This window comes from Podarcis liolepis (assembly GCF_965112155.1).
Source record: "Podarcis liolepis genome assembly, chromosome: 11".
NCBI lineage: Eukaryota > Metazoa > Chordata > Lepidosauria > Squamata > Lacertidae > Podarcis > Podarcis liolepis.
The window spans coordinates 41,249,241-41,264,055 of record NC_139565.1 but is presented as its reverse complement, the minus strand read 5'-3'; the positions used below and the strand labels follow the sequence as shown (position 1 = coordinate 41,264,055).

The 14,815-nt window shown below is 44.8% G+C and overlaps 2 protein-coding genes across 3 annotated transcripts in view; both read right to left on the bottom strand.

The window, feature by feature from the left end:
• PDE4D (phosphodiesterase 4D) overlaps nucleotides 1–4,496 on the bottom strand; it is a 624,753-nt gene extending 620,257 nt beyond the window's left edge. The window contains exon 1 of the mRNA XM_083465254.1: nucleotides 4,413–4,496. The gene's annotated coding sequence lies outside the window, so the exon portion shown is untranslated. The remainder of the gene's footprint in view (nucleotides 1–4,412) is intronic.
• Nucleotides 4,497–12,584: 8,088 nt separating this feature from the next.
• Nucleotides 12,585–14,815, bottom strand: part of DEPDC1B (DEP domain containing 1B) — a 33,026-nt gene continuing 30,795 nt past the window's right edge. For both annotated transcript variants that reach the window (XM_083465352.1, XM_083465351.1), the window contains exon 11: nucleotides 12,585–14,617. In XM_083465352.1, the coding sequence (XP_083321478.1) occupies nucleotides 14,456–14,617 (162 nt within the window). In that variant the 3' untranslated portion in view covers nucleotides 12,585–14,455. The remainder of the gene's footprint in view (nucleotides 14,618–14,815) is intronic.

Below are 14,815 nucleotides of genomic sequence, written 5' to 3'. Positions count from 1 at the left end.
GAACTCTTCTCTCCACACACAAAACAGAAGGAAGGAAAGTATGTGAGGAATTAAGACATGTCATGGCTTGAGCAGCCTTCACACAACCTGATACCATCCTCACGTTTTGGATACCAGTTCCCATAATTCCCAGCCACCATGGCCAGGGCAGCAGGTTGATGAAGGCTAGAGTAATGCCAAATGCAGAAGAATCTGAATACTACAACAGAAATGCAATGGTGAGTAGGGATTTGCGCTGCGAGCACAAGGAAGCACCAGAGAGGTTTCCCCCTCCACATGACTAGCAGCCTGGTGCCAAATGCTGGCCGAGGGAGCTCTAATGCTGACGACAGTGAGGATACCAGCTGTGCTTTACAAGATACGATTTGGGGATTGGACCCACGGATATGGATTGTTCATCTTCCAAGCAAGCATCCAGATCTGCCTGCTGTCAGTTCCGAAACAGAAACACAAAATGCCAACGGAGCACGAACTTTCTCTGTGTGCTTTCTTAATGCTGCTGAGACCACAAGGACAGACTGATGCTGCAAAGGTCCCAGTCCACGGTGGGTTGGCGGTGCTAGCACATACAAGGGATGGATGTAAACTGAGAGCCAGCTGTTTTGTGCAGCTGAAGAATTACCATATTTTTCCATGTATAACACGCCCTCATGTATAAGACGACCCCTATTTTTTGAGACCGTAACAAAAAAAATGGGGGGGGGGGTTGCCCAAAGTTGTTCAGCTTTTTTGGGGGGGGGTGGAGATTGCCCAGAGTTGTTGAGCCTTTGGGGGGGGTCACTGCCGCCAATTGCTCTACAGCCTGCCCACCACTGCAAATCGCAGGCATCGCCGCAGCCACCAATCATTTGCACGTTCGCCACCAAAAGTCCACCTGCCCACTCACCGCCACCACAGCCGATTGCACGCATGCCTCGCCGCTGCCATAAATCGATGTCCATTTGCCGCAGCCAATCAGCAGTAGGCCTTGCCGCAGCAACCAATCATACGCCCGATCGCCGTTGCCAATCTCCTGCTGGCTGCTGCTACCAATCTCCCGTCCCCCCTCTGCTATCCATGTATAAGACGACCCATAATTTTTGCCTATTATTTCTATGGAAAAAATATCGTCTTATACACGGAAAAATGCAGTACCCTTGCACATTGAGGTGGAATCAGAATTGCAACTGTGGTTCTGCACTGCATCTCATCCAGGGTTTTTATCACAAAGGTGACTTCGTAGGGTCCCCACTACAAGGCAAAAGTTGGACAGCATTACAGAGATGGGACGGGCATCCTTACAGCACAATCTTAACTATGCTCTTTTCTCCCCAATAGTCCTTATGTCCTAAAAAGTTTAGATGGTTTAAAGCACTCCCTGCACACCTGCAACATGGTTGAAGCTTCTCTTCAATCACTTCCTGAAGTGTTTTCCCTTCTGCCAGACCCCCCTGCCCCCCCACTCCTCAATGACTTGTGCCATCATTTTTACTGGCCTTGCTCCTCTGCTTTAAACAGCAGCCTGTCCAATGGTTAGCAATGCAGCTGGAGCTTTTTCCACTATTTATTTCCATGCTAGGAAAAGCTATACCTGCTTATTTTCTGTGTGGCAGGCTGCTGTTAAAAAGTAATTGAGCAGGACTATAAAAATAACAACGCAGCAGCGACTGCTCTGGTTAGAAACAAAACAGCATCTGCCAGTAGCCTAAAGATTAACTGGGCAATTGCAGCATGAGAAGCACCTAACTTGTTATGCGCACTTTCAGGAATGAAAGCCCTTTTCTCCACTAAGCTTCCTTTTACACCTGTTGTTTGCATACACTCTGACATCCCCAAAACCTCTGAGCCCTATTGGCACAAAGCACAGAGCCCCCATGGTATGGTTTTCACTAGCCTTGCCCTTCTAGGGCGGCCACTTGTGCATCACCCCCACCCCCAAAAAGAGGACACATGAGCAAACCGTTTTCACTAAGCCAGATATTGTTGGACTCCCAACATCACATCGACACATAGAATTGTAGAGTTGGAAGGGACCCTCTGAGGATCATCTATCCAACCCCCTGCAATGCAAGAATAGGCAGCTGTTTCACACAGCGATCAAACCTGCAACCTTGGCATTATCATCAGCATGCTCTAACCAACTGAGCTCTCCAGGCAGCCTGAACCTGATCAAGGATGATGGGAGTCCAACATCTGAACAAGTCCCCCAGCCTGGCATAAGCTAATAGAGTATCTGGATAGATTAAAAACAAATAAGAAAAAGGCTATAATTTAAACCTAAATATATATCTCAGCATAGCAGAGAAGACTGCAACCAAGTTACCTTTGCACCTGCTTGGTCTGATGCCCAGGAATCAGCAACTAGAAGACCTTTGCTCTTCCTTATCTTTCAACTTATGACTGGACAGGCCTTCAAACAGATGACTATTTCATTTAGAGGACTGTCCTCTGTAAAGCAGGGCACACCACCACTCTATTTACATCTGGAAGTTTTCCCTCTGGTCTGCCACAAAACCCTGCCCCTGAACAAGCCAGCTCCCACTCAGATTGGCTGTTAAAGCCTCGTGAGTGTTCCCCAATCTCGGCATGACTAGAAAGGAGGGGGGAAACCTCTCCCACCTGCTCCAAAACCAGGAAGGAGCCAACCACCCACTACACCTGCCTTGCTACAATTGCCACCCCCAACAATACCACAAGGACAGGTATTCATTTCACTAAAGTTAACTTCTGCTTTTGCACAGTAACGCTGTTTGCTAACCATCTTGACCACTGTCAAATTATCAAACAGGCTAACCAAGGTCAGGCCTACTGGAATTGGCACAATATGGCGCCCGCCACCCCCAAAAATTTCCTGGTATAAGGGCCCTTCTCAGGAGCGCAGGCCCTTTTCAGTCTATGACACTGGTTTGGGATTATGTCAGTGCTGAAGTAAAAGAACAGATATTGTGTTACTGTTATTGTAATTGAGCTCCTGTATTGCAACATACAAGATCCACGTCTCTGGGGAGACTGACATGTGTATAAGTACTATTTGGAAGCATTGGCTACTTCAGTTGTTTACAGAATCTAAAAAACGGTCAAGGCTGAAGTGCATCTAAGAAAGGAGTTTAACTGACACGGAACTAGCCAGCAAAACCAGTTGTGTAAAGTTCAGTAAGCCTGATTTGCCAAGTGCCCTGGGATTTGCCAAATACAACAGCTTTCACCAATGGGATCGTGGCAATTGAGACGATGCGTAACAGAAAGGAGGGTGGAATACACAAAAGCAAGTGGAGCTATGCAATTTTTCCATGCTCTCATCCCCCAAGCTCCACAAAGCCTCCCTCACCTAACCAGGTATCATGCAAAACCCTAGCAGAAACCTCGACTATGTACAGCAGCCTTGATTTCAAGTTTATTAGTCTTCTTGCACTTTTTTTTTTTTGACATGAAAGAAGGGCTATTGATGAACTGAGAACAATGCCATACAGAACCACAACACATTACTTTATAACCTAGCAAACCAAAACAAAGCCCCAATCTCTGAGCAGTGAGAGATTCCAGGTATGCTTACCCAGAGTTCGGTTTCCTTAGAATGAAGTTCGTTCTGTTGTTTGTTCTGGAGGTCCATACTTAACCTGAAACTGTTCTTAACCTGAAGCACCACTTTAGCTAATGGGGCCTCCTGCTGCCGCCGCGCCGCCGGAGCCCGATTTCTGTTCTCATCCTGAAGCAAAGTTCTTAACCTGAAGCCCTATTTCTAGGTTAGCGGAGTGTGTAAACTGAAGCGCATGTAACTTGAGGCAAATGTAACCCGAGGTACCACTGTATATTGTTTTATTTACACATATATACAACCCGAGAACAAGATGGAGGGGCTCTAAGCATTAACACCCCAGGAGATCTTGCTTCCCCATTAAGCTTCCAGGGGAGCCCCAAAGCCCAGTACAGATCAAGAATGTCTCTGTCTCCAGTTTCAGGCCTGCTTCCAGCCTACATCAACAGCAGTGGCTTTTGCTCTCCTACCTAACTGCTGAGTGAGCAGAGGTTGGGGGGAAGGCCTACCCATTTGTTCTATGGCACAGAACAACTTCTTTGTTTATGCTACTTAACTAACTAACCAAAAGCATTACCTTAATAGAGGAACTGGGTTGGCAAGCTTGTTCTTATACATTCTACTCTCACAGATACAGGATTCCAATGACTAGAAGGGACTCAGGGTATCATCCAGACTGACCCCACCTCTCAAACTCAGAACAGCGTTATGGTTTAAAATTTTATCATGTAACCCTAGCAAAACAAACAGAACAATATCAAAGTGGCAGTCAAATATGTGTGACAAAACACAACACTGTTTTTTCCAACAGCATATCCAATAGTGTATATCAGCAAAGCACAGAAATGCATTCCTCATTCATCAATATTCTATATTTTTCAGGCGTTTTCCCACTCACCTTTTCACATCCTGGAAAATGTTAAAGGAAGACGGTTGCTAAAATGAGAGCTTGATGGGATAATTGTTCACCTGTGCTTTTCTGCTGCTTTTCTTCTGAAAACTGCTTGCTTCAGAAAGATGCCCACTGTGCAGGAGTCAATTTGTTTATTGTCTGTGTTGTGATAAAGCACATGCAATGGTGCAGGGGAAAGGAACACGTTCATAGCTGTAGGAGGGGCCTTCCGCCTTCCAGAGGCAAGAGAGAAAGATGTCACCCCTGGATGTTGTCTGTGTATTTGATAGGATGGCTGGCTGCTGTTAGAAGCTCTAGGCCTCAGTTTTGGTTTCTATTAAAGCAAAGATTAAGTTCCTTTGTTAAGTAGCAGTTCTTACTGAAAGCTTGCCAACCCCTCTGGCTCAACTACAGCATATATTGTTACTGCAGGGTGGTTCTCTTTGTTAGAGTCACTGAGGCAGCTGTAATAATTAAGGAAAAGGAATACAGGTGACTTCTGGTTCTGAGATCCAATCAGAGGCTTGGAAGAAAAGGAAGGCCCAACAAGGCCACAATCACACCATCCATTTAAAATGCTATAATACCACTTTAAACTGCCATGGCTCCCCCCAAAGAATTATAGGAACTGTAGTTTGTTAGGGTGCTGAGAGTTGTTAAAAGGCCCCTATTCCTCTCACATAGTACAATTCACAGAGTTCCCTGGGAAGCAGCATTGTTTGTTAAACCACTCAGGGAACTGTAGCTTTTTAAAAACTAAAAACACAAAAAAAAGTGATTAAGAATGTCAATATGTTGTTGCTGGGAGGGAAGTAAACATATAATGCATACAAATAAAATGAATATGCTTTACAGTGCAATCCCATGCATGATTACTTGAAAGCAACCCCACCCACCTTGCGGCCAGCAGAATATACTTTCATGTAAACGTGGCAAGGAGTTCAGCCTAACTCTCCTACTGAAATCATGGAGTGGCAAAATAGTTAACTTTTGGTTGCTCTGCAGGCTTGGGTCAGTGGATTCTTCTGTACTCTTACTGTCAATGTGACCAGACCTCTGTTATTACATTGCTCCTTACATGAGGAAGATACTTTGGTGGGTGATTTATTTATTTTTATTAAAGTCCTCAAACGTTTATAAACAGGAAAGGAAAAGCATGGTAATTCTTAAAGTGTCTGGAGCCTTCCCTTAAGCCAACTTCTGATGGAGGAATTTTAAAATAAAGATAATGCTTTTGTTTTGCTTTGTAAGCCTTTCCTTACGTCCTGCTCAGTCGTAGGCTGAACTTCTTCAACAGGAACGTCTGATTGTACTGCATGACATCTGAAAACCAGTTTGGCACCAAAACTCTTGCTTCAACATTCCTCACAGTCTTATACTGCTGGTCAATCTAGCTCAGTGTTGTCCACACTGACTGGCAACAGCTCTCCAACATTTCAGCCTTTTCTGGAGATGCTGAGCCTTGAACCTGGGACATGGCTGATGCTCTACCACTGAGCTACCTACGGCCCTTCCTCTGAAGTCATCATTGCTGCATCTGAAAGGAGTGGTCCAGGTGTGCTTGGGCCTCTAGAGTCTTTGGATCCCAGCCACATCCTCTGTCCCTTATAGGTGTTTCAGTTGAACAGTCCATCCCTTTTGCCTTTAAAATAAATGTTCAGTTAAAGTATCTGAGAAGAAGGAGGAAAGGATTCAAGTCTGTTGACCTTTTAAGTATTTGTGCTTAATTATAATAAGCCTAGACCTGGAACAAGATCGACTCTTGCATAATGTTTTGTTTTGTTTGGTCTCATTTCCACAACGTATGGGATGGGTTCCGTGCTGGGTTTCTTTAAATTATATATTATTTTAAAAATAGTCTCAATGGGTGCATTGTCCAAGGACTCCAATATGTGAGTCATCCCTCTCCATTTCTAGATATTTCCTTTCACCTGCTAATAGAGGCAGGTAAGGATTCCAGAGGACTCTCTCTGTGTGGTTTTTGCTCCCTGCTGCTGGATGGGGAGAAGTGGGGTGGACAAGACACCAGAGAGTGGTCTTTTTAAGTACAGACACATAGTAGTTATACAAAGACTGTTTTTCAGTGTAAAGGTCTGAAGATGTACACAGGGGCTTTGAGCCCATTCAAATCTAGAACTGGGGCAGAAATGTGATTCAGTTTTCATTTAAAGGCAAATCTACCTATTACACACTTTCTGAAACAATATACAAACTAGAACACAAACACCCATCAAAATTTGCACTTCTCTAAACAAGTAATGTATTGAATAAAATGCATATACTAGATAAAGCATGCCTTAAAATGCATATATTTATGAAAGTAACAGACGAAAAAGCATTATATATGAGGAAACTGTAGATTATGCAAAATTGCAAACAAAAATGTATATATTGGGAGAAAAATCACATGAGGGCTTTCATGAGGACTAAAAAAAAAAAAAAGGATTTGAGAAACTGAAATGGACAGATTCGCCCATCCTTATAAATCTCAGTGTCAAAGCTAAGTGAAAGATGTGATGTACTTTTCTATGCATATAGCATCACAGGATTACTTGAGAAGGCTAGCTCAGTTTGTAGAGCACAAGACTCTTAATCTCAGGGTTGTGGGTTCAAGCCCCATGTTGGGCAAAAGATTCCTGTAATGCAGGGGGTTGGACTAGATAACCCTCATGGCCCCTTCCAACTCTACAATTCTATGAGAAGTCAGCCTATGGGAATAAATTGCTGCATCTGAAGAGGCCCGCCCACATCCATCCCCACTCCACCCCACACAATCTAGATATACGAAAAGGGAGAACCATTTTCAACATTTTGTACTTATCTGTATTCAAATTTCCATCACACTCCATGAGAAAATCGATACTCCAAGATCATAACCAACCAGGGATCAATGTCACATAGTGTCCATTTGTTTCAATGGACTCACCCAGGTCATCCTAGGACTGCAATCGCAATGAAAACAGTAGGGCATGAATAAATGCACATAAGGCTCCAATTCTCAAACCATTTTCTTTGTAATCGTCCCAAAGCCCGGTTGCTGCAGCAAATTATTCAAGAGCTGAATTCCAAATGGTTTCTTGTATGTAAAGTGAATGGCTAATAGCAGTGATCAAAAGCAAACTGTCAGTAAGTCTGAGCAATGAACAGTTTTGAATGATGAGGGATGTCCTTTCCTGCTCATAAGTAAGGACTTAAGAAACATTGATGGAATGCACAATTCATAAATATTCTGACTTTAACCATGAGTTCCTTGTACCAGAAAGCCTCTGTCCCTGTTACTATTTCCCCCTTCAACACAAGGTGTAGGATGGGATGGAACATCCTGTTCCATTTTAAATTCAGTTCCCCACATTTCCTCAGCAGTTTACAATTAAAATACAATAAATCCCCATTAAAATATGCATGGAACAACAAAGTAAATAAACAGGGAAGATCAGCTCATCTGTAGCTGTGGGGCTGTTAGGAAGACAGGAAAGCTCTTGGATTTGTGGGAGGAAGCAAAGGATGTAAATTCAATCAATATTGTCCTGGCCCTCACTGCCAGATGAAGAACTCAAACTCCCAAAGGTTTCTGCCAAAGACTTTAATGCTTAAATCAGAGCTGTGCATAAGCAAGGCACAATTACAAGATACCTCAGGAGTGCAGGAGAATACATGTCCGGGAGCCAGCTAAGGTGTTTGTTATGGTTCCAAGGGGTTGCTCGAGAGCAAGCAGGCAAATGCCTCCCTCTCGGCTGTGAAGCCTTGCTTTTGATGCCAAAATAAACTTTATCTGTCCAGAGCGCCACTCTCCCGTGGCTGGCTCATTCACTGGCAGAATCCATGAGTGGGCGGTCCTTAAACTTTCCCCAGCAGAGTAGTTTCTTGACGCCCAGTCTGCGCCTCCCCTCTTGGCGCGGAAGCCTACTGCACAAGGAGGGCATGGGTAACGGAGGACCTCTCTCCTTCCCGCTTTGCCCAGGCAAGGTGTCCTGGCACCGTCTCGCCTCCTCCGAGCCCTGAAGCTCCTCTCCACTGGAGGCGTGGTTACTCTCCTCCGCTGAGGAGGAGCTGCTTCCCATGATCTTTGGGGGCTCTCTGTAATCCATCCGGCTTTTCCCCTCTCCCCCCTGAGCCGATGGCAGTTCCCTGACAGTGTTGATCCATCAAGTAACATGCCTCCTGCACCTTCCTTCTGCCAGCCAGAATCCCAAGACCGGGCAAGCGAACGGAAACTACAGCTGGGCTGAGCTTGCAAGGTCCGTTTGTGTCAATTCTGGCGTCCCTGTGCCCTAGGAGGTGGAGATGGAGTCAATGCCTGTTTGGCGTCAGTTTCGATCTCAGCGGCCTCCCTCATCACTGACAAGGGAGCGTGCTGGAGGTGGTTCTATGACAGGAGGGATCTGACTAGCTGTGTCCCATGTCACTAGAGCAGAATGCTCCTCTGGCAACCTGCTTGGTCCCTCCCCAAGAACTAACTCACCATCCTCCATGCTCCTTCCCTGACCCTTCTTGGTCATGTCCCACTGATGCTTTCCCAATCTCTGCTAGGATGCTCCCCAGCTCCAGCTAGCTGTGCTCTTCCCAGTCCTCTTCGGGATCAAACTACCCCCCCCCCCCATGACATAAATAAAAAAAGAAATAAAATCCACTTGAATAACTGCAGCAATCAGATGGTGGTAAACTTAAAATACAGACCTTCATGCGAGGAAGTTTCCCTGCCGCCAAATCGGCCTGTACCAATTTCCTCTTCAAAACTTGGAGAGAGTCAATTACACCTGAGTGTTATTATGTATTGATGTCATCTCCACAATGACCTTGTTTTTATGATGCTGTAGGTACTTGATAAAAAGCTTCTTATCCTAATGAGCCGTATAGCGGGAGGAAAGGACGGCAAGGTCGAGAGCGTATGTGCTAATAAGACAAGCAATGGAAGTATTTGTGTAGTCAGCATCAAAACAAATTGCAACACCTTCCACCTTCCCTGAGAACATTGTTTACGGCTGGCCAAGAGACAGCGTTCTCAACAAGGCCAACGTAAAATTGATTGCATCCGTGGAACAGCCAGGAATAAATAAATGAATTGTTTTATTATAAGTAGTGTTTTCCCTAATAATGCAAAGCAGACGAGGCAACAAACAAAATGCGGTGTTTGTGTGTTAAAATCTGTAAGTCTACCCATTATTAATGCATTACATATTTGCATTACATTACATATCTTTGTTACAGGGACGCCGGTGGCGCTGTGGGTAAAACCTCAGCGCCTAGGACTTGCCGATCGCATGGTCGGCGGTTCGAATCCCCGCGGCGGGGTGCACTCTCGTCGTTCGGTCCCAGCGCCTGCCAACCTAGCAGTTCGAAAGCACCCCCGGGTGCAAGTAGATAAATAGGGACCGCTTACTAGAGGGAAGGTAAACGGCGTTTCCGTGTGCTGCGCTGGCTCGCCAGATGCAGCTTGTCACGCTGGCCACGTGACCCGGAAGTGTCTGCGGACAGCGCTGGCTCCCGGCCTCTAGAGTGAGATGAGCGTACAACCCTAGAGTCTGTCAAGACTGGCCCATACGGGCAGGGGTACATTTACCTATCTTTGTTACCTACATAGGCAGATTTTTCTTTCTCCTCTATCTCTAGTAACACCTATTGAGCTCAGTGGGGCTTAATTCTCAGTAAGCATGTATAGAATCATTTACACTTTACATAAAAGGGCCGCAAGAAAGCAAATAAATAAATAAATAACATTCTAAATGCCTGAAAGCCTGTTTTTCTATTTATCGTTTTAAACATCATAGCATCAAGAGTTGGAAGGAACCCCAAAGGACATCGAGCCCCACCCTCTGCAATGCAGGAATCACAGCTGCATTTTGAGGCACAACTTATCCTGCAGCTGGTTAATATTTTGTTATTTTAAATTAAAGCTTTTTTGTAGCCTAGGACTATTTCTGTGATACATAAACAAGAAGTTAAAAATAAACTGAAATGTTATGAGGAGTGACCACTCTTAAACAAGTGGCAAGGAATATCTGTATTTTTTTCCACTTTTAGTCTCTAAATACCCAATATATTAGTAGCACGGGGCATCAGAAAGCTAAGCGATGCCACTATGTATGTAGCTTCTACCTCTTTCATTGAGGTTATGCACGCACATCTCTACTTTAGTTGCTGCTGTGAGCTGCCACAGGACTGACCTCTGCTGGAAAGAGTTTTGATTGCACCGTAGGTTTTCATGCACCGCACAGAACTCCTCAAAATAAACCAAAAATATACATACCTATATTTGAGATTGAGCTTCAAAAGCATCCTCCCTCGTTCCATCATGCAGGTTCACAGCCAACGTATTCTGGGGCAAGAAAACTGACATCACACAGGAGGTTAATCACGTAAAGAGAGCCTCTGGCCAGCAACTATTCCCTGAATCAGTGAACTGGAAGTGCCATGTGATGGCTCCTGCTTACATAATTTTCTTGACACATCAGCACTATAAGTAACCCAATGATGGATCTTTGCAATAGATCATGATGACGTTTAGCACTAGGTTCGCCAAAAATGCCAGGACAGCATTTAGCACACCTGGAAACAAAATGATTATAAAGACGAAGGCGGTGGGGGAACAGAACAGAACATCAGACGCAAAGAGACTTACAATATTACCTCCTACCATATTGGGTCCTTCTAGAGCTTCAGCCAGTCCCAACATCCTTGTGCTGGTTTGAGCAGGACCTGACAAGCCTAGTGGCCAGCAGAAAACTAGTTTCTCTCATGTAGAAGTTAATGCCCATAGCAAAACAAATTCCAGAGGGCCGGTTGTGCCCTGTTTGCTGTCAGACACAGTCTTTTCACAACAAGCTTCTGCAACAAGAAATTATAGGCGCCACAATAAATTTCTTTCTCTCTCTCTCCTTTTCTCTTTCTCCCTACCCCTTTTGCCTTGCAGAAGGCTTTCTGCTAGTCTTAAGCCACTGTTTGATAGACTAGATCAGTGTTTCCCAAACTTGGGTCTCCGGCTATTTTTTGAACTACAACTCCCACCATGCCTCGCTAGCAAGATCAGTGGTCGGGGATGATGGGAACTGTAGTCCAAAAACAGCTGGAGACCCAAGTTTGGGACACTGGACTAGATGGTAGATAGGGAACCTGTGGTCCTCCAGACGCTGTTGCACTCCCAACTTCTATCATCCCAGACCATTGGCTGTGTTGACTGGAGCTGACGGATTTTGAGAGTCCAGCAACATCTAGAGGACCACAGGCTCCTCACTTCCTGCAACAGACCTTTAAAGGGAAGACTCATTCTCAGGAAAAAGTGAGTGACCTACCACGGAATGGGAGAGAGGAGGCAAACCATCCAATAATAAGCGAAAATAGATCTTTGCCGTGGGTCAGTTTTCTAGCAGGTAGAAATATTCAATGGAATAGCACATGCCCTCTTGTAGTGCCTCTTGTCAGTAAATCAAGTTGGGATTTGTGCCGAGGAGGGGGTAATGTTTTGGTATCACGCCTCGAGCTACTGAACACAATGACACACTGAAAAGAGGCTGAAGAAATTGCTTTGAGTCCCTTATCCAGCGAGCAAGGGGTTTCTCAAAAAAAAAAGCTTATTCACAAAATTGCTATATTGTAAATGACATTGGTTCCTCTGCCTCCATTGCAGCTCAGCGCTAAGTTTACCTGGAAGTAAATCAACAGAGTTAATTTCTAGAATACAGTGGTGCCCCGCAAGACGAATGCCTCGCAAGACGGAAAACCCACTAGACGAAAGGGTTTTCCGTTTTTCAATGCGCTTCGCAGGACGAATTTCCCTATGGGCTTGCTTCGCAAGACGAAAATGTCTTGCGAGTCTTGAGATTTTTTTTCGCTCCCCCCCCCTTTTCTAAGCCGCTAAGCCTTTAATAGCCTTTTAGCAGCTAAGCTGCTAAGCCGCTAAGCCTTTAATAGCCGCTAAGCCTTTAATAGCCGCTAAACCGCTAATAGCGCTAATCCGCTAATAGGGTTGCTTCGCAAGGCGAAAAAACCGCTAGACGAAGAGACTCGCGGAACGGATTAATTTCGTCTTGCGAGGCACCACTGTATGTGCTTAGGAGTGCAGGCATGGCTCAGCTCGAAGGGGACCAGCTGCAAGTTTTGTCTAAGCAAGCCAACAAAGTTCAACAGGATATTCTCCCTCCCATGAAGTGTGAGATAAAAATGGGCCTGAAGCAAAAACCCTTTAAACCATGGAAGATTTATTCCTTGAACTGTTTCAGAAGTGCAGCATCTTGGGGTACATTCAAAAGTGTTACATCTACAGTATGAACACACGGAGACAGAGCTGAAGGATCCACATTCAAGTTAGTGCTCAACCACGAAACTCATTAGGTGACCTTGGACCTATTGCTTGCGTGTGTTCTCTCTCTCTCTCTCTCTCTCTCTCTCTCTCTCTCTCTCTCTGCCTAACCTACCTCACAGGGCTGTTGCAATGATAAAGGGTTGGGGGGCGGGGGGAGAGATGACACAAGTTTGTGGGCCTGAGCACCTTGGAGGAGTGGAAGTAGGATAAAACCTGCATGTCTTTATGTTAGGAATACCAGCTTAGAGGAGCTGGAACCCATTCATCAATCATGATATGCTCCTGTTGGGTTTTCTGCACCAAAAGGTACAAACTGGAAGGGGTGTCTCTGTAGCAATAGGATTGTTTCAAGTGTGTGGCCATCGTCTCCCCAAGGACAGCACCCACACAAGCCCTACATGGGCAAGAAAGAACGCAGGAGTTCGTGAGACAAAAACTGTAGAAAGCGATGGAGGCAAACTTTCCAGACTGTGGCAAAAAAACACCAGTAGCTGTGCAAGCAAAAGGCAGGGGGCACCACAACGCTCGCTGCCGCCCCCCCCCCCCAACTAAGACCAAAATATTTCTCCTTGGTTGGCCTAGCTCTACAATCGAGATCACATGCAGAGCACCTGAAGGCATGATCCTGCACCTCAAGGTCCCTTTCTGAAATGGCTGTTCTTCATCATGCCTGTGACCAAGAACACAAGCCTGTTGTTGAAATCAGTAGTACAAAGTTTAGTTAACTATCTGATCTACAGCTAGTACAATTATCCAGTGTTTCAAGTTCATTCAAGTAATTACAGTACTTTACACCCTTCAGAAATTCAATATTGCCTACATACACAGTAGTTTAAGCTTCTTTTAAGGCTTTCCAAAGTAAGCATGAAGGTTTCCAGAGAGATTGCTGCCACTGCACTCCAGGCAAACCACTCAATGCTTCTTCTTAAGTTTCCAGCTCATGGTTTGCCTAGAGACAAACCATGAACCTGGGTTCAGATGACACGCTAAATCATGGCATGCTCAGAGCAGCAGCAGCAGCACCAGAGAAGGACAGTGGTCAGTTTTCTCTCCAGGAACCCTCAGGCACATGAGCTCATGCTAAGGCATGGTTTGGCTTAGTGTCATGTCAACCAGTTCACTCCAAGTAGTAACTGATATATAAATGAGCATTTATCCCATGAACACAACCCCTTCACTCTTTCCCCTTTGTGTCATTAAAGCAGGGAGTCTTTAATTAACCATAATTGAAAATAGCCAAGATATTGAGCGAACTTCAAACCCTGGTTTAAGATCCCAGCCTCTTCCAAAGTTCCACAGCTCCCTAGTTCAGATAAAATAGAAAACTATGGTTAATTAGGCTTCCTTGTTTGGTTATAGCTCATTTGAAGGGAGGAGCCAAAGGGACAGCATGCACAGATAAAAAGCTTGTTCCGATCTTATGTTGTTGAGATATGATCATCAAACCAGCTCATTGTTTAAAAAAAGAAAGAAACACAAAGGCTTGGATCCAGACTATAGTCATTACCATAGGCCTATTGAAATCATGACTAATTTGTCTCCTTGTTTTCCATGGGTCGACTTTAAGCATAGCTAAGTCTGGCTCCAACTGAGTAGATTTACAAAAGAAAATACTGATAATGGCTCAGCACAGCAGTTTGCTGCCCAGAATTTTTTTCCCTCGTTCATTGTGATTTCAGTAGTCAACGAAATTCCAGCTGTACCAGATTCACAAACCTGGTCATTAATGAGATGCAGTTCATTCAGAGTCTTACATCCGTAAGCTTCTTGTTCTTTGAAAAGGCTGGAAAGGCTTTTTAAATGCCCACCCCAACAGCATTGGTCTCTGCTTGCTTTTTTCTGGAAACAGAACCGCTTCACTTTCAGGAGTAGGAAATCGCTCCTTGTACACCTCAGGATAGGATTTCTGAAACTAGAAAGGAAGCATGCAAAGATTAGCTAATGAATTTATTCGGGCCATTTGAAAGTGACTTGCTTATTCAAGCAGAACATGTCCAGTCTCTGACTACAAGGGGGGGTGGGGAATGCGTTCATCTCTTGCCAAACATTATGGAAGAGGAACTTAACTGCATAACAGTGCTGTGCTGGGAGACTTTTGTTCCACTCTTTG